General features: G+C 52.3%; 1 protein-coding gene across 1 annotated transcript in view; it reads left to right on the top strand.

The window, feature by feature from the left end:
* LOC139278155 (soluble guanylate cyclase 88E-like) overlaps positions 1–20,051 on the top strand; it is a 120,361-nt gene that overhangs the window by 85,430 nt on the left and 14,880 nt on the right. Inside the window, exons 6-8 of the mRNA XM_070896811.1 lie at positions 2,963–3,109; positions 7,576–7,732; positions 9,465–9,574. Of these exons, the coding sequence (XP_070752912.1) occupies positions 2,963–3,109; positions 7,576–7,732; positions 9,465–9,574 (414 nt within the window). The remainder of the gene's footprint in view (positions 1–2,962; positions 3,110–7,575; positions 7,733–9,464; positions 9,575–20,051) is intronic.

Genomic DNA, 20,051 nt, shown 5'->3' with positions numbered 1-20,051 from the left:
ATACCCAACCCCCTCTGTCCCCAATACCCAGAGCCCTCTGTCCCCAATACACAGAGCCCTGTGTCCCCAATATCCAGAGCTGTCTGTCCCCAATACCCAGCGCCCTCTGTCCCCAATACCCAGAGCCCTCTGTCCCCAATACCCATAGCCCTGTGTCCTCAATACTCAGCCCCCTTACTGTCCCCAATACCCAGCACACTCTGTCCCCAATACCCAGAGCCCTGTATCCCCAATACCCAGAGCTCTCACTGTCCACAATACCCAGAGCCCTGTGTCCCCCAATACCCAGAGCCCTATGTCCCCAATACCCAAAACCCTGTGTCCCCAATACAAAGAGTCCTCACTGTACCCAATACCCAGAGCCCTGTGTCCCCAATACCCAATGTCCTCTGTCCCCAATACCCAGAGCCATCTGTCCCCAATACCCAGTGCCCTCACTATCCCCAATACCCAGAGCCCTCTGTCCCCAATACCCAGTGCCCTCACTGTCCCCCATACCCAGAGCCCTGTGTCCCCAATACCCAGAACCCTCACTATCCCCAATACCCAGATCCCTCCGTCCCCAATACCCAGTGCCCTCACTGTCCCCCATACCCAGAGCCCTCTGTCCCCAATACCCAGAGCCCTCTGTCCCCAATACCCAGAGCCCTCTGTCCCCAATACCCAGTGCCCTCACTATCCCCAATACCCAGAGCCCTCTGTCCCCAATACCCAGAGCCCTCTGTCCCCAATACCCAGAGGCCCTTGTACCCAATACACAGAGCCCTCTGTCCACAATACCCAGAGCAATTACTGTCTCCCCAAACACGCCATCCAGAAGCACAATGTGTGGGTTGAAGAATTGGGAGAGAACAGTAACAATTCAAGCGTCATGCATTTCATTTTTGTTATTGTATTTGAAATAATGTTGGGGGTCCAAAATTAATGTCGAACTTTGTGGCTGAACAGCTGGAGGATGAGAGGGGGATGAGAGAAATGGCAGATCACGGGATCGGTTGGGTACTGACTGTGGTCCGCAGTGCAGAAGAGCTGAGTCTGTCCCGGGCATAATCCTGGTGCTGTTTGCAGACAACGAGGGAGCTCATTATTCCTATCCTGGGATGTAGGCGTCGCTGGCAAGGACCAGCATTTATCGCCGATCCTGAATTGCCCTTGAGAAGGTGGTGGTGAGCCACTTTTTTGAAACACTGCAGTTTGTGTGGTGAAGGTACTCCCACAGTGCTGTTAGGGAGGGAGTTTCAGGACTATTTCAATGGAGAAAAATTGCAAAGTGCTGCAGTACAGCAGGATCTGGGGGTCCTGGAGCATGAAACACAAAAGGTTAGTATGCAGGTACAGCAAATTATCAGGAAGGTCAATGGAATCTTGGCCTTTATTGGAAAGGGGATGGAGTATAAAAGCAGGGAAGTCTTGCTACAGCTATACAGGGTATTGGTGAGGCCACACCTGGAGTACTGCGTGCAATTTTGGTTTCCATATTTAAGAAAGGATATACTTGCTTTGGAGGCCATTAAGAGAAGGTTCCCAACTTGATTCCGGAGATGACGGGGTTGAGTAATGAGGAAAGGTTATGAGGAGCAGTTTGGGCCTCTATTCATTGGAATTCAGAAGAATGAGAGGTGATCTTATCGAAATGTATAAGATTATAAGGGGGCTTGATAAGGTGGATGCAGAGAGGATGTTCCCACTGATAGGGGAGACTAGAACTAGAAGGCATAATCTTAGAATAAGGTTATTTAAAACTGAGATGAGGAGAAATTTCTTCCGGAAAATGTCCCAATTATCCCGACTCTTTGTTTTCTGTTAGCCAATCCTCTATCCATGCTAATATATTACCCCCAACCCATTGAGATTTTATCTTGTGCAATAACCTCTTATGTGTCACCTTATTGAATGCCTTCTGGAAACCCAACTACACTTCATCTACTGGTTCCCCCTCATCCACCCTGCTCATTACATGCTCAAAGAACTCCAGCAAACTTGTCAAACGTGATTTCCCTTTCAGAAAAGAATGCTGACTCTGCTTGACTGTATTATGATTTTACATAAGAATATAAGAAATAGGAGCAGGAGTAGGCCATTTGGCCCCTCGAGCCTGCTCCGCCATTTAATAAGATCATGGCTGATCTGATCATGGACTAAGCTCCATTCTCTGTCCGCTCCACATTATTTTCTCAATGTCCTGCTACTACTCATGAGGTTGATTTATGAGAAAAGTTTGAGTAGGTTGGGCCTCTATTTATTGGAAATCAGAAGAATGAGAGGTGATCTTATCGAAACGTGTAAGATTATGAGGGGGCTTGACAAGGTGGATGCAGAGAGGATGTTTCCACTGATAGGGGAGACGAGAATTAGAGGGCTTGATCTTAGAATGAGGGGCCACCCATTTAAAACTGAGATGAGAAGGAATTTCTTCTCTCAGAGGGTTGTAAATCTGTGGAATTCGCTGCCAGAGAGCTTTGGAAGCCGGGACATTGAATACATTTAAGACAGAAATAGATAGTTTCTTAACCGATAAAGGAATAAGGGGTTATGGGGAGCGGGCAGGGAAGTGGAGCTCAGTCCATGATTGGATCAGCCATGATCTTATTGAATGGCAGAGCTGGATCGAGCGGCAGTATGGCTGTCTCCTGTTCCTATTTTTTATGTTCTTATGTTACTTCCTTAATAAAGGACTCCAGCATTTTCGCAACGACAGATGTTAGGCTAACTGGTCTAACCAATTCATCAATTAAAAAAACCCACTGGTCCCCCATACCCCAAACCAGAGGCAGACTGAGAGACACAGAGACAGAGAAATTGAGAGACAGGGATAGAGCGAGGGGACAAAGGGAGAGAGAGGCACCGAGGGGGTGGAGACCGGGAGATTGAGATGGAGAGAGATGGAGGTAGACAGAGTGGCACATGGCTGTCTCGGGGCTCCTGAAGGTGTTTTCTGATTGTGATTAATGTCCTTGTTCAGGTATTCCCAGATGTCACCATCCTGTTCAGCGATGTGGTCGGATTCACTCGGATTTGCAGTCACATTACTCCTATGCAAGTGGTGTCAATGCTGAATACAATGTATACGCTGTTCGATACACTGAGTGAGAAGCACCGGGTCTTCAAGGTTAGTACTAATGGAAGGGGAAGGTTGTGTGGCAATCAATACATTGTAGTATCGACCCACAGCACAGGAGGCCATTCAGCCTGTCAGATCTGTGCCAGCACTTTGTTAGAGCAATCCAAAACTAACTCCCTTTAAAGGATGCAATGGTCTCTCCATGTGGTACAACATTCCATGTTCCAAACACCTCTGTGTAAAGACATTTCATAAGAACTTAAGAAATAGGAGCATGAGTAGGCCATATGGCCCCTCGAGCCTGCTCCGCCATTTAATGCGATCATGGCTGATTCGATCATAGACAGAGGGACGGGGGGGATACTTGTGCATAAAACACAAAAGGTCAGTATGCAGGTACAGCAAGTGATCAAGTAGGCCAATGGAATCTTGGCATTTATTGCAAAGGGGGATGGAGTATAAAAGCAGGGAAGTCTTATACCCTTCAGCTATACAGGGTATTGGTGAGGCCACACCTGGAATACTTCGTGCAGTTTTGATTTCCATATTTAAGAAAGGATATACTTGCTTTGGAGGCTGTTCAGAGAAGGTTCACTCGATTGATTCCGGAGATGAGGGACTTATGATGATAGGTTGAGTAGGTTGGGCCTCTACTCATTGGAGTTCAGAAGAATCTTATTGAAGATAAGATAATGAGGGGTCTTGACAAGGTGGATGCAGAATGGATATTTCCACTCATAGGGGACACTAAAACTAGGGGACATAGTCTTCGAATAAGGGGCCACCCATTTAAAACTGAGATGAGGAGGAATTTCTTCACTCAGAGTGTCGTGAATCTGTGGAATTCTCTGCCTCAGAGAGCTGTGGAGGCTGGGTCATTGAATATATTTAAGGCTGAGATAGACAGATTTATGAATGATATGGGAATAAAGGGTTATGGGGAGTGGGCAGGGAGGTGGACCTGAGTCCATGATTATATTAAATGGCGGAGCAGGCTCAAGGGGCCTGCACCTGCTCTTATTTCTTATGTTCTTATGTTCTTATGGTGAAATGCTGAAGTCCCAGTAAAGATCCACGGGAGACACCGCTGGCCAGATCCTGCCAAGTAGGCACCCACTATCCCTACTCTCAGTCTCTTACCTCCAATCCAATTCCCTACCCAAGCCGATATGTTGCCTCCAATTCCATGCATGTTCATTTTTGTCAACTTATGTGGAACCTTATCGAATACCTCTGGAAGCCCGCATAAATAATATCCCAAGACATTCCCTTACCTCCTCAAAACATTCAAGTAGGTTCGTGAGACAAGACTTACCCTTTGCAAATCCGCGCTGGTTCTCTCTGATCAGATCATATGTGTCCAACCGTTCAGTGACTCTGTCCCTAATAACAGAATCTAGTAACTAACCCACAACTGGCATTGAACTCATTGGCCTGACATTATCGGGATTTGCTCACCTACACATTCTAACAGTAGGCAGGGTGTGATTGTCTGATCCCAGTAGACAGGGTCTGACTGAGTCTGATCCCAGTAGACAAGGTGTGACGGTCTGATCCCAGCAGACAAGGAGTGACTGGCTCTGACCCCAGTTGACAGGGTGTGATTGTCTGATCCCAGTAGACAGGGTTGTGACTGTCTGATCCCAGTAGACAGGCTGTGACTGTCTGATCCAAGTAGACAGGGTTGTGACTGTCTGATCCCAGTAGACAGGGTGTGACTCTCTGATCCCAGTAGACAGGGTTGTGACTATCTGATACCAGTAGACAGGGTGTAACTCTCTGATCCCAGTAGACAGGGTGTGACTCTCTGATCCCAGTAGACAGTGTGTGACTGTCGGATTCCATTAGACAGGGTGTGACTCTCTGATCCCAGTAGACAGGGTGTGACTCTCTGATCCCAATAGACAGGGTGTGACTGTCGGATCCCAGTAGACAGGGTGTGATTGTCTGATCCCAGTAGACAGGGTGTTATTGTCTGATCCCAGTAGACAGGTTGTGACTGTGCGATCCCAGTAGAAAGGATGCAACTGGGTCCGATCGCAGTAGACAGGGTGTGACTGTCAGATTCTAGTAGACAGGGTGTGACTGTCGGATCCCTGTAGAAAGGGTGTGACTGTTGGATCTCAGTAGACAGGCTGTGATTGTCTGATCCCAGTAGACAGGTTGTGGCTGTGCGATCCCAGTCGAAAGGATGCAACTGGGTCCGATCGCAGTAGACAGGGTGTGACTGTCGGATTCTAGTAGACAGGGTGTGACTGGCAGATCCCAGTAGACAGGGTGTGACGTCCGATCCCAGTAGACTGGGTGTGACTGTCTGATCCCACTAGACAGGGTGTGACTGTTGGATCCCAGTAGACAGGGTGTGACTGTCCGATCCCAGTAGACTGGGTGTGACTGTCTGATCCCACTAGACAGGGTGTGACTGTTGGATCCCAGTAGACAGGGTGTGACTGTTGGATCTCAGTAGACAGGGTGTGACTGTCCGATCCCAATAGACAGGGTGTGACTGTCGGTCCCAGTACACAGGGTGTGACTGTTGGATCCCAGTAGAAAGGATGCAACTAGGTCCGATCGCAGTAGACAGTGTGTGACTGTTGGATCTCAGTAGACAGGGTGTGACTGTTGGATCCCAATAGACAGCGTGTGACTGTGCGATCCCAGTCGAAAGGATGCAACTGAGTCCGATTGCAGTAGACAGGGTGTGACTGTTGGATCTCAGTAGACAGGGTGTGATTGTCAGATCCCAGTAGACAGGGTGTGACTGTCGGATCCCAGTAGACAGGGTGTGAATGTCAGATCCCAGTCGACAGGGTGTGACTGTCGGATCCCAGTAGACAGGGTGTGATTGTCTGATCCCAGTAGACAGGGTGTGATTGTCGGATCCCAGTAGAAAGGATGCAACTAGGTCCGATCGCAGTAGACAGTGTGTGACTGTTGGATCTCAGTAGACAGGGTGTGACTGTTGGATCCCAGTAGACAGCGTGTGACTGTGCGATCCCAGTAGACAGGGTGTGACTGTCAGATCCCAGTAGACAGGGTGTGACTGTCGGATCCCAGTAGACAGGGTGTGATTGTCTGATCCCAGTAGACAGGGTGTGATTGTCTGATCCCAGTAGACAGGTTGTGACTGTGCGATCCCAGTCGAAAGGATGCAACTGATTCCGATCGCAGTAGACAGGGTGTGACTGTCAGGTCCCAGTAGACAGGGTGTGACTGTTGGATCTCAGTAGACAGGCTGTGATTGTCTGATCCCAGTAGACAGGTTGTGGCTGTGCGATCCCAGTAGAAAGGATGCAACTGGGTCCAATCGCAGTAGACAGGGTGTGACTGTCGGATCCCAGTAGACAGGGTGTGACTCTCTGAGCCCAGTAGACAGGTTGTGACTGTCTGATCCCAGTAGACAGGGTTGTGACTGTTGGATCCCAGTAGACAGGGAGCGTCTGTTGGATCCCAGTCGACAGGGTCTGACTGTCTGATCCCAGTAGACAGGGTGTGACTGTCTGATCCCAGTAGACAGGGTGTGACTGTCTGATCCCAGTAGACAGGGTGTGACTGTCGGTCCCAGTAGACAGGGTGTGACTGTCTGATCCCAGTAGACAGGTTGTGACTGTCTGATCCCAGTAGACAGGGCATGACTGTGCAATCCCAGTAGACAGGGTGTGACTGTCGGTCCCAGTAGACAGGGTATGACTGTCGGTCCCAATAGGCAGGGTATGACTGCCTGATCCCAGTAGACAGGGTGTGACTGTCTGATCCCAGTAGACAGGGTGTGACGGTCTGATCCCAGTAGACAGGGTGTGACTGTCGGTCCCAGTAGACAGGATATGACTGTCGGTCCCAATAGGCAGGGTATGACTGTCTGATCCCAGTAGACAGGGTGTGACTCTCTGATCCCAGTAGACCGCGTGTGACTGTCTGATCCCAGTAGACAGGGTGTGACTGTCGGATCCCAGTAGACAGGGTGTGACTCTCTGAGCCCAGTGGACAGGTTGTGACTGTCTGATCCCAATAGACAGGGCGTGACTGTCTGATCACAGTCGACAGGATGTGACTGTCAGTCCCAGAAGAGAGGATGTGACTGTCTGATCCAAATAGACAGGGTGTGACTGTCTGATCCCAGTAGACAGGGTGTGACTGTCTGATCCCAGTAGACAGGGTGTGACTGTCTGATCACAGTAGACAGGATGTGACTGTCAGTCCCAGAGGAGAGGATGTGACTGTCTGATCCCAATAGACAGGGTGTGACTGTCTGATCCCAATAGACAGGGTGTGACTGTCGGTCCCAGAAGAGAGGATGTGACTGTCTGATCCCAATAGACAGGGTGTGACTGTCTGATCCCAATAGACAGGGTGTGACTGTCTGATCCCAGCTGACAGGTGTGACTGTCTGATCCCAGTAGAGAGGATGTGACTGTCGGTCCCAGTAGACAGGGTGTGACTGGCTCTGACACACACCCTCTGTCCCTCCTTCACCCGCCCTCAATCTGACCATTGATCTAACCCAATGTGCGCAGGTTGAGACTATCGGAGATGCATATATGGTGGTAGCTGGAGTGCCGAAGAAAACGAAGTACCACGCTCACAACATCTGTGACATGGCCCTGGACATGGTGCAATCCATCGGCCACCTCAAGGATCCATCCACAGGGAGCAACATTCAAATCCGTGTCGGTGAGTGCGCGCGTTGGGTGGGGAGAGGGAAAGGAGATGGATATGAGTTGGGGCTGGTGGCTGTGAGCGAGTGTGAGTTGGGATGGGTGGTTGTGAGTGTGAGTTGGGACTGGTGGATGTGGGTGTGAGTTGGGATGGATGGGTGTGAGTTGGGACTGGTGGCTGTGAGTGTGAGCTGGGACTGGTGGGTGTGAGCGAGTGTGAGTTGGGATGGATGGGTGTGAGTTGGGACTGGTGGCTGTGAGTGTGAGTTGGGATGGGTGGGTGTTAGTGTGAGTTGGGACGGGTGGATGTGAGTTGGGACGAGTGGGTGTGAGTTGGGACGGGTGGGTGTGAGTGTGAGTTGGGACTGGTGGGTGTGAGTTGGGACGGGTGGGTGTGAGTGTGAGTTGGTACTGGTGGATATGGGTGTGAGTTGGGATGGTTGAGTGTGAGTTGGGACTGGTGAGTGTGAGTTGGGACGGGTGGGTGTGAGTTGGGACGGGTGGGTGTGAGTCGGGATGGGTGAGTGTGAGTGTGAGTTGGGATGATTGAGTGTGAGTTGGGATGGGTGGGTGTGAGTTGGGACGGGTGGGTGTGAGTTGGGACGGGTGGGTGTGAGTCGGGATGGGTAGGTGTGAGTGTGAGTTGGGACTGGTGGATGTGGGTGTGAGTTGGGACGGGTGGGTGTGATTCGGGATGGGTGGGTGTGAGTGTGAGTTGGTACTGGTGGATGTGGGTGTGAGTTGGGATGGTTGAGTGTGAGTTGGGACTGGTGAGTGTGAGTGTGAGTTGGGACTGGTGGATGTGGGTGTGAGTTGGGATGGGTGGGTGTGAGTTGGGACGGGTGGGTGTGAGTCGGGATGGGTGGGTTTAATTACCACTGTTACACGGCCGATGCCCAGTTACAAAGTGCCCAGTAAGATTAATTCCTGGCATTGACTACAAGCAAGGGTATAACTGCCTCCGCTGACCTGCATTCTCACCCCAGCTGCAGCCAGCCTTAGCACAAGGTGTTTGAGGTGGTGGGAGCCACTGCGGGGATCGGGAGTCCCTGTGAGTACAACCTGTGGGCACAGAGCAAGGCCCTGCTCCCCCAACAGTGTTCCCTGCACCTCCCTGCTGCCGGTAATATTGATCAGAATGTTTGCATCTCTGGGAGTTGCAGATGGTATTGCAAGGGACCGAGTGATTGAGTCATTGTCATAGGCAGTCCCTCGAAATCGAGGAAGACTTGCTTCCACTGCAAAAGTGAGTTCTCAGGTGACTGAACAGTCCAATACAGGAGTTACGGTCTCTGACACAGGTGGGACAGACAGTGGTTGAAGGAAAGGGTGGGTGGGGAGCCTGGTTTGCTGCATGCTCCTTCCGCTGCCTGCACTTGGTTTCTGCATGCTCTCGGCGACGAGAGTCGAGGTGCTCAGCACCCTCCCGGATGCTCTTCCTCCATTTAGGGCGGTCTTTGGCCAGGGACTCCCAGGTGTCGGTGGGGATGTTGCATTTTTCAAGGAGGCTCGCTTGCCGTGTAGGAGTTCCGATTCGAGCGCTTGCTTTGGGAGTCTTGTGTCAGGCACGTGGACAATGTGGCCTGCCCAACGGAGCTGGTCGAGTGTGGTCAGTGCTTCGATGCTGAGGATGTTGGCCTGATCGAGGACGCTGACATCAGTGCACCTGTCCTCCCAGGGGATTTGTAGGATCTTGCGGAGGCCCATCCAGCACGTGACCTTCACTCACTGTCGTTCTCCCTGTCCAGGTGTGCACTCTGAGATGGTGGTGGCAGGTGTGGTGGGACACAAGATGCCACGGTTCGGGCTATTTGGAGACACGGTTCACTCAGCATCGGCCATGGAGAGTAACGGCAAGGTAGGACTTGAGCAGCTGGAGATACCGAGCTCACATTGCTGCAATATTGTGTCCTCTTCTATATGCGAGGGAATGCAAGACGAATCAATGCAACCTCTCCTCACCATTTAACCATTTTATTCCAAAGTCATTCTTTGAATCTGCACTGCAACCCCTCCCAGACCAACGTTCTCATTGGAACAGAGGAGGTTGAGAGGAAACCTCATTGAGGTGTACAAAATATTGAGGGGCCTGAATATAGTGGATAGCAAGGGCCTATTTCCATTGGTGGAGGGGTCAATTACGAGGGAGCATAGTTTGAAGCTGGAGGATGTTTCCATTGATAGGGGAGACTAGAACTGGGGGCATAGTCTTCGAATAAGGGGCCCCCCATTTAAAACTGAGATGAGAAGGAATTTCTTCTCTCGGAGGGTTGTAAATCTGTAGAATTCGTTACTTCAGAGAGCTGGTGAAGCTGGGTCATTGAATATATTTAAGACAGAGATAGACAGTCTCTTAACCAATAATGGAATAAGGGGTTATGGGAAGCGAGCAGGGAAGTGGAGCTGAGTCCATGATCGTATTGAATGACGGAGCAGGCTCGAGGGGGCTGCATGGCCTATCCCTGCTCCTATTTCTTTTGTGATTTTTTTTCTTATGATGGAAGATTCAGAGGGGATTTGAGGAGGGGGGAGGGTCTTCTTCACGCAGAGAGTTGTGTGAGTCTGGAACTCACTACCTGGAAGGGTGGTGGATACAGAAACCCTCACCATATTTAAAAAGGTGCTTGGATGGGCACTTAAAGTTATGGACCTAGAGCTGGTAATTGAGATTAGACTGGATAACCTCTTGTTGGCTGGTGCAGATACGATGGTAAGTACTGCAAGGAATCGAATGCAACCATGGTGATCTCCTGGACTAGTTTCGATCACCTGGATGGGTCAAAGAGGAATTTTCCCAGATTTTAATCCCCCAATTGGCCTGAGTTTTTATCTGGTTTTTGCCTCGCCCAGGAGATCGCATGGCTTCAGTTGGGGTGGAGTGTAGAATGTTTCAGTATAAGGGGTGTCGCAGTTGTGTGGGGCGATTGTAAGGGGAGCTTGGGGTGTGGGTTCGAATCCACACTCCCCTGGGGTTCTGTACATGTGATTTATGAGGATGGGTGAGTAATGAAGCAGCAGACACAGTGGGTAAGAGTACAAAATGGCTAATGTTGTTTATTTAGAATAGTAAACACCAAGATAGAGGGCATAGGAAGAGGTCATAAATAGCAGTAATGGCAAAATCTCACTCAACAACACGAAAAATCTCGCAAAAGGGAAGGGGAAAATAGAGGTTAAAACATCCCACTCACACACAACCACACCTCCCACTTCCACCTTTCTTACCAATTCCTATCCTAAATTGAGTCTGTGAGGGGGTTTGGGTTATACTCACAATCCTATCAACTCCGGGGTTCTGGGGGCACTTATTTCAGCTCGGGGTCCCTCTGGGGTGGATTTAACGTTGTTGGTCGGTTTGGTTTTCCTCCTTGATGTTGCGTTGGTTTCTTCTCTTTGCCTTTTGGTTGGCTCCTAAGCAAAAAGCTGCTAGAGTTAAGCACGCCTTCCTCAGAGCGAGGGCCCTGTGAAAAGCTGACTCAACTCCCAAAAGCTGACTCCAACCTCCAACCTCTGGTTGGTTTCCTTGCTCAGCTCAGCTGTGGGAATTCACTGCCACTGCCTGCTGGTTTTCAGTCTCGGTGGCTTGTCTGTGGAACTGCTGCTTCTTCCTCTGGTGGAGCGAGAGCGAGAGGGAGAGAGAGCTCTCTCTCTGGATACAAGCAATAAGCTGCCAGCTCCAAGCTCTCCAACTGCTTCCACACCCTGCTGATTCTACACCCCTGGTGGTTCTGTAGGTCTTAGAACCAATTTAGTTCTGGCCTTTTCGCACTCAAACTCAGTTGGTGGTCCATTGTGTAAGTTTGGGTGGGGAGATAGCTTTGAATATTTAATCAGAAGATGTCACAAGTACAGATAGGTGTGAGGACAGGGGTATTGTTTCAGTGCACATTGGTGCCTAAAAGTCTGCTGGTCCTTTGTTACAGTCCTGGGAGTCTATTGGTTTGGGCCTCCCCGTTGATGGGCCATTACTGCAGTGATCTCAGGGCTATTGTCCACTGTCCATATTAATTAGGTAGATGATGGTCCACATTCATAATTTGATTAGAGGTGAGTCATATTTTTTAAACTGGGCCGGGTAGTCCCTATTGGTTGAGGATTTCCCCGCTTCAGGCCTGACTCGACCCCTGATTGGCCTCCCAGAATGCACTTCTCCCCCATTGGCCAGTGCCTCTGTCTCGCTTGTGAGCCAGACTCCACAATGTCTGTATCCGCCCTCATGTTTCCCAGCCTGCCTGGTCTGAGGTTTGGTGGTCAAATCATGTTCATTTAAAATGAATAGAACGATCCCCTGTTAGTTTTCTTGTCCTTAGGGTGTTTCAATAAAATGCGGCCATGGATTTTCGAACCTTACACTCCCCCATTGAAACACTCCCTCTCACAGAGCCAATCTTCCTCAAGTCTTACCCAAACCCACGATAAAACATTAAAATACACCAATGGTATTCATACATTTGGAATCAATACAATACTGAAAATGTAAAAATGCTTCTCAACCAATACCCTTCACCAAAATCATAATAGTACATAGTATCACACATCATAGTATTACAGATAGGGAGGTACGGACCTTCTACAAGGTACAGACTTTTCTTTACAGTGCAATACATTCGGCTCGTACAATCAGTCCCGTCATACTGCATAGACTTTGCTAGCCCTCCCTTTTCGTTTGGCCTTTGACTTGGCCTCCCGCATAGCTTTCTCAATTTTTAAACGACGGCCCTTTCTCCTAAGCTGGCAGCGGATCGCCAGCAAATCGGCTCCAATGATCAGCTGTGTCACTACCAGGGCATGAGAGAGGATGCGGTCCCAGGCCGGGACCTCTACGTCCAATCCCCAATCCCACCAGGGCCTTGAATTTAATCAGCTATCTGGGCTCCCAATTTTACTGTTTTTTTGTTGTAGGGTGAAATAATGTTTCTGGGATTTTTGTGCTGCTTTGAACAGATCTGTCAGGTGCTCTGGTAAAAATGGAATGTGGTATCCGAAATGTGCTACATCATTGTCCATGCTATTAATCATTGGTGCCCCGGTGTTGAAACCGGTAAAAACATCATTCCAGATCCCTCTTCTGTGTCTTTTCGGTTTGGCGTTCTCTTTGGGTTGTAGACGGTACAGCAAAGTCTTATTCAAATAGCCAAAATCGAGCTCATAGAATGTCCTGAACATTTCTCGAAGGAGAGCCTGGTAGAGGCGTTCTGTCTCTTTTGGGCACCACTCAGGTAGGTGCACCTCGGTAAGGTTTAGGATGACAGCGGCCATGACGTAGTGGACCCCCCGGTATAGCAGCTTGTCCGTGGGAAGCAAAACCAAACCGTTCTGTGGTCTCTGAGTGGTGGTAGGGCATCTGTCCGTATCAGTTGGTTCGGTCGGGGCTGTGGGCAGGGGCTGTCTGGGGTGTGCGCCTAACTCGGTGGCGTGGATGGAGCTGGGGTGGCTTACTATGCATGCGACCATGCTCCGGTCCCATCTCATCCCCTCCCCTTCATCCCGCCACTGTCGGGAGAACGCTATGGAGATGCCTGCCGGGTATATCTTCTCTGATCCCCACATGCACACATACACTCCTAACTCCGCCTCCCATCATTTATCCCAAAACACACTCACTCCTCCCTGGGTGCCTGTGATGGTCCGGTGGGTGCTGTTGTCCAGTCTTTCCCAATCTGCTGTTGGGTTTGCCATGTCCTTGCTCAGCTTCCTGAGCCAACACCACCTTCCCACCGGGAGGTGCCCCTTACAGGTCAGGGGAACCCTCTTCCCAACCATTACCCTAACCAGGGATGTGGTCACCTCAATGCTGGGGCAGGAGACTGATGCTTCCCCATATGTGACCCTGGGGTGGCTGGAGTATCTAGTGGAACTGGACCCCACCCACCCTGGCCACCTTCCCCTATGGATGATGGTCGGTGCCTGCCCCGCTGAGCATCCAAAAATAATGGCTTCTTCAGTCTCTCCCCGGGAGCCGATGCACATTCTGACGAAGGTGCACAGGAGCAGGATTTTCCTCACCTCTGGTTCCTCTTCTGAAAGACAAAACCTCATTTGGTTCAAAATCCCTGAGCCCCCTGGCTCATCCCTCCCCCATTTTCCACTCTGTCTGCATCTCACAGTACCCCTGCACGGGTTTAAACTGTGTGTGCCGATCGGGCTGGCCGCAAACCGCAATTTTACTGTGGAAGTCAAGGGGTTTCAACTAATAAACACTTGAAACAACAAACAAACCTTACACAAAAGAGGAAGTGAGAGAAAAAAAAGTCCAGGCTCCCTATCCTATTGGCTCAAAAGCCTCACTGTTATACTCCCTATATTGCAGAGGCCACCTGAGCCCCACTACACTAGAGAAATCTTTATATATATATCTGTACACACCTACTGCTCTCCCTTTTAACCTGCTTGCCACCCTTCCCGGGTGGCTGTGCTAATCCCTGGGACGCTCCTTGGTTTACCTTTTATGCGGGGGAATGTATGGGGGAGACCACCTCTCCTTTGCCCTCTTGGGCCGGACCGACCTCCGCGGCCCCTCTCTCTCCCCTGCCAAGGCTTCGGGTGGTGCTTACTGGGCTGGTACTGCCCCTCACCCCCTCCAGGGATGGCTCACTGCCCTCGGGAGCAATGAAAATTCCCCCGGCAGGCTCCTCACTGCCGGGGACTCCTGTATCCTCTGGGGGCTTTGGGTTGTACAAGGGTTCCACCAGAAACCACTCGCAGTGATACTCTCACAGCGTTTCCTCAGATCTTCCAGGAACCACTTACTGGGACCCGCCGCCACCCTCCCTCCTGCAGGCTCTGGGCTGTCTGCACCAAAAGCTCGGCTATCCCCGACAGGCTCCTCACTGTCGGTGGCCCCTTCCTCTGGTACAACCCCTTCCCTGTCAGGAGACTCTTGTTCTTCCAGGGACCACTCACTGCTGGGACCCGCCACCTCTATCTCGCTTGCAGGCTCTGGGCTGTCCGCACCGAAGGCTAGGCTAGCCCCGACAAGCCTGTCACTGTCGGCGGTCCCTTTCTCTGGTACAACCCCTTCCCCGTCAGGAGACCTTGGCTGCGGGGTCACGCCCAGTGACTGGCTGCCTGCCCTGTGCGGCCCTTTTCCCCGAGTACCTCTCAGGAAAGTAAAACAGACTGCTAGGTGGCACCCTTGGCTGCGGAGTCCGAGCGGATCTCCTAATGGGTGGAGGTGAGTCCTCGTCCCATATGTAAGCTGGGAATCCCCCTTCCTGTGGGTCCCAAATCTGTGGGTAGTTTGTACCTGTGAAGCAACTCACTGCTCCTTGTGGTGGGATCGGTGGGGCTGCAGTGGTGGGCTGGGGGCCTGGGCTTTCCGTCGGGATTATCCCTCCGGGCTGCCCTTTCACACGAGGTTTTGCCTTGTTGGGGCTAAACAGTTTACATTCGTTAATGTAAAAGCATTTCACCCGGCTGGGCATCTTGACTGCGTATACCATGGGGCTTGCCTTGTCAACAATGCTGTTAGGCCCCATGTATAGTGGCTCAAAGACTCACATCCAGGCAAAGTTGCGGACCATGACCTGGTTCCCCACCTGCCACTCGTGGTGTTTGCTTGGTTCCAGCAGCAATCGGTTGGTCTAATGCTGCTTCCCCATGTTAGTGGCCGCCTGCCGGTGAATCTGCTTGAGGTGCTCCAACAGACTCTTGGTAAAGCGGTCCCTATTCACCTCGATGACCTGAGCTTCTGTCAGGACCGGGGCAAGTACATGGGTGGGGGTTCGCATGGCTCTTCCAGTCATGAGCTCGTATGGGGAATACCCTGTGCTTTTCGACTGGCTGGCCCGGATCCCCATCAAAACCAGCAGCAACCTCTCCACCCACCTCTGCGGGGAATCCCCAGTCTCCTTCCTGAGTTTTCTTTCAAGGTCCTATTCATACGCTCCACTAGCCCCGAGGACTGGGGGTTGTAGGGGACGTGCCACTTCCCCTCAATCCCCAGCACCTTAAGGGTTGCCTGCATGACCTGTCCTGTGAAGTGGCTCCCCCGGTCAGACTCCACGTACTGTGGAAGTTCCCACCTGGAGAATACCTCCCTAACCAATATACTAGTGGTCCCCGCTGCTGTGGTTGTTCGGGAAGGGAAGGCTTCAACCCACTTTGTGAAAGTGTCCACCAAAACCAGGCAGTACCGGTACCCTCCCATAGCCACAGGTAGGGGCCCTATGTAATCGATTTGTATCGATTGCCATGGTCCCGCTACCCTCCTTGCGTGTCCTAGAGACACCTTTCTTTTCTGGGGATCTGGATTATTGGTTGCACAGACAAGACAGTTCGCGCAAAATTCACGACTGTCTTCCCGGAGCTGGGGCCACCACCCGACCTGTTCCACCCATTGCCAGGTGACCTCCGGTCTGGGGTGTCCAGCTCCAGGGCCTGCGTGGGCCTGCTGAAGGAACTCCCTCTGGTGCTGCTGGGGCACTATCCACTGCTCTCCTTTAAACAACATCTTCTCCCTAACATGGATGCCTGTGCCTCCGTACGGTCCTTCGACCTTTTCTCCCGCAGTCAGCTTGTCCATGACAGACTTGAGGACGGGATCTCGCGCCTGTACCTGCTAGAGGTCTGGGGCCAAAGCCACCCCTGCGCTCCCTTGTGTCTCCTGTCCGCCCCGGATAGCTGCTATGGGGTCTGCCTTGAGCGGGTTCCACTTGGTTCCCGTTCGGTCTCCCTCTTTGGTCAGTTGATCTACCTTTTGGTTCTCTGCAGCCCTGGGCTCATGTTTGTAATGGGCCTTTACTTTGTGAATACAAATGTCTGCCCTGGTCCCTACTGCCTGCATGATGTGCTGCAGTAGGGGTTTTATGGCCAGGGGCTTACTGTCTGCAGATGTATACCTGCGACGGGACCAGATGGCTAGGTACTCCGTGCAGGCATTGCAGGTGAACATACTATCTGAACAGATGGTATAGGGCCGTGGGAATTCGTCGGGGTGGGTGACTACATACATTTCAGCATGCTGGGCGCTCATGGTGGTTGGGAGCTTCATGGCCCTGGCAATGCCTGCCTGGGGATCATAAATCCCGCACCCTGTGAGCCTTTCCCCCGCCACCACCGTGCTGGAACCGTCAACATAGATCTCCCGGCCGTGGGGATGGATCCCCGCCCGGAGCCCTATGTCCACGTCCCAGACCCTCTCAATGGAGCAACGGTGGGCTTTCCCGGGGTACAGCATGTTGGTTGCCAGTCGGGGCTCACACATCCCTTTTACTCTCAAATCCATCTGTGAGAGCAGGATGGTCCAGCGAGCAATGCGTATGCTGCTCACTGTCCCATCCTTAATTCTCCCATCCAGCAGCATCTGAGTGGGGGTGTGATGAGTGAGGAGGGTGATTGGGAACACTTCTGTAAATACCTGCCACCGCTTCACAGCCCAGTGGGTGGCCAGCAGATGCCTTTCACAGTTTGAGTAACCCCTCTCAACCTCAGTGAGGACCCTGGAGGAGTAGACCACCGGCCTCAGCTAGCCGTGCCGCTGTTGCAACAGCACAGGAGTTAAGCTATCCCCGCTGGCTGCTACTTCCAGGAAAAATTCCTCGCCCTCATTTACCGCTTCCAGGGCCGGAGCTTTCTGCAGGTCTACCTTGAGGCGGGTAAACGCTGCATCACAGTCCTCATCCCACTCCCACTCCACGCCTTTGCGCAGGAGCCGGAGTAGGGGGGCTGCAATGGCTGCGTAATCCTCAATGAAGTCCCTGCAGTAACCGGTCAGACCCAGGAACGACCTCACCTCACCGGTCGGAGCCAGTAACTCCAGAACTGCCCTCCTCTTAGCCTCATCAATGGCTCTCTCCCCTGCCTGCACAGTCAGCTCCAGGAATTTTACCTCTGTCTGGCCGATCTGTGCCTTCTTCGGGTTTACTTTAAAACCCTCCTCGTGTAGCAGTCCCAACAGCTCTGCTAGCAGGGGACCGTGCTCTTCCTCCGAATCGGAGAATAGCAACAGTTCGTCCACATACTAGACTAGCTGTCTGGGTCTGCTGAACTCTTTCAGGCAGTTGGCCATACACTGATGAAAAATGCTCGAGCTGTTGTGGAAGCCCTGGGGAAGACAGTTCCAGGTATACTGCTGTCCTTTGAATGTAAAGGTGCAGCGGGATGGACCAGAACCCATTCGAGATGTCCAGCACTGTAAAGACGGCTGCGGACGTGGGGATGGCTGTGACTAGGTTGGCTACGGCTGCCACTGTGGGCGCACAGGCAGGGATATTTTTATTGAGGTCTTGGTAGTCCACTGTGGCCCTCCAAGAATTGTCCGGTTTCCTAACCGGCCAAAGTTCACATGTGTGGCTATTGGTCTCAACACTCCCTGTCTGACTAGAGAGCCCAATGCGACCTCTAGGTCTGCCTCAGCCTCCCTGGGAAAATTATACTGCTTCTGGGGCTTAGACATGAGGTCCCCATCTACTCTGACCTGGACCCCATTTACCCGTCCATAGTCGTGCTTATGCCTGGCAAATGTTGCCAGGTTGGCCCGCACAAAAGCCTGATAGATCATCGGGGTGCCATCTACCAGAGCGCCAAGGTCATATCCCTCCTTCGGCTTTACAGTGCAGAGGGAACCCTTCCCCTGCTTCCCCTGGATGACTGCTGTACCTTCTCCCTCCCCAGTGTCAGCTGTGCCCCACAGACAGTGGTTCCTCAGGTCGACCAGAATTTTCTGGCCGCTGAGGAAATCTGCCCCTAGGATGCCTTTATCCACTCCCTCCCACGGCAGAAGGTGTGGAGGGGGCCTATGTGTATCTGCAGTGGTTTGGAGAAGAAGCCCTCGCATTCTTCTCCAGTGAAGCTGGTTAGGCAGTAGGGGATCCCACTGGATCGGGGTGAGGTGGTCGGGTTGTCTACATGAACCAGGGTGCACGAGGCCCCTGTGTCCAGCAGATACTCCCCCTGGATCCCCTCAACCCCCATCATGACACGTGGTCTGCTCCACGCATCAGAGGTACACGGGTTCCTCGGGGTCTAGTCACTGGGGGGTGTTGGTCTGGGCCTGAGTGACTTCGCCCCCGCTCACGGCTGCGACCTTCCCAGTCTGGGTAAAGAGTGCCTGCAGAGCCGCGAGGAAACCCTCGAGTGGGGTGGCAGGGCTGGGCACAGCTGGCTTGGGAGGGCTTGCGGCCGCGGGGACTGGGGCTGAGGTTGGGGCCTGTGGACCTCTCTTTTCCTGCCTCAGATCCCGGCATTCCCTCCTCATGTGCCCTGTCTCCCCGCACCCGTAGCAAACCACCTTTCTGCCTGCCTGCCAATTCCCTTCTTGCCCCCACTCTCTCTTAGCAGAGCCGGGGCGGATCTCACACACCTTCCCCTTGGTGGGTTTCCCCCCCCGATTCTGCCATTGCGAAAAGAGAGGGTCAGCTGCCTCAGCGCCGTCTCCTCTGTGGCTTGGGGGTCTCTGAAATCGAACCACAGGTTAGCCAGGGCGCGCAACTCCGGTAGACTGTTTGCCACCAGTGCACGCAGCCAGCGACCATGTCGGTGTGCATTCAGCTGGGTTCGGTCCAAATGCCCTCCACTGGCTTCCTCATACACTGGCCACAGTCGATCAGCGAACGGCTGGGAGGTCTCCCCGGGTCTCTGTATAGTGGCCTGTATCCGGTCAATCGGACAGCCGTCGTTCAACCCCATGGCCTCCAGGATACCCTCCTGGAGAGCAGCCACTGTTCGCTGACCCCTCGTACTCTCAGCAGAGAGAGCCTGACACAGTGAGAACAGGAGCAGTTTGCTCCGTTTGGCCTCATCGCAGTCATTTATGTCTCCTACCTGCTCTACTTCCATAAAGTGGACAGAGGGATCTCCTTTTTGGGTAAGTTTATTCACATGGGCCACCATCTGCCGCAGCTGGGTCACACTGTGGGGAAGCACGTATTGGTTCTGTAGGGAACCACCAGCCTGACCCACTGTGGGTGGTCCAAATCTACTCTGCCTGATGGGGCACATTGGGGCTGGTCCCGGAGGTTTAGATTCCAGCATTTCACCCTGCCTCTTCTCCGGGATCCCCAATGGGGCTGTGGGAGAGGGCCTGTAGAATTCTTCCTCCCCACAGCCTGTTTAACTATGCTCCCCACTCCGCACCTCGGCTGGACTGGTAAGGCACACCACTCCTTTACTGGATGCCTGGCTTTCAGCCCAGCCAAGGGCTTTTGCCTCAGCTAGGGCCAGAGCGTTGGTATCGAGTCTCGGGCACTTCCAGAGCTTTTGCTCCGGCTAGAACAAGGGCTGCTTTGGCTTCAGCCAGAGCCAGGGTGAGCCGATCAATTTGATCCGCCTCTGCCCTGCTGTGACACGCCTGAAGTGCAGCCTGTTGCTGGAGAGTCTTTCCCTCTCCCAACCTT

This window comes from Pristiophorus japonicus, chromosome 13, assembly GCF_044704955.1.
Source record: "Pristiophorus japonicus isolate sPriJap1 chromosome 13, sPriJap1.hap1, whole genome shotgun sequence".
NCBI lineage: Eukaryota > Metazoa > Chordata > Chondrichthyes > Pristiophoridae > Pristiophorus > Pristiophorus japonicus.
This window is presented reverse-complemented; position numbering and strand designations above follow the sequence as displayed.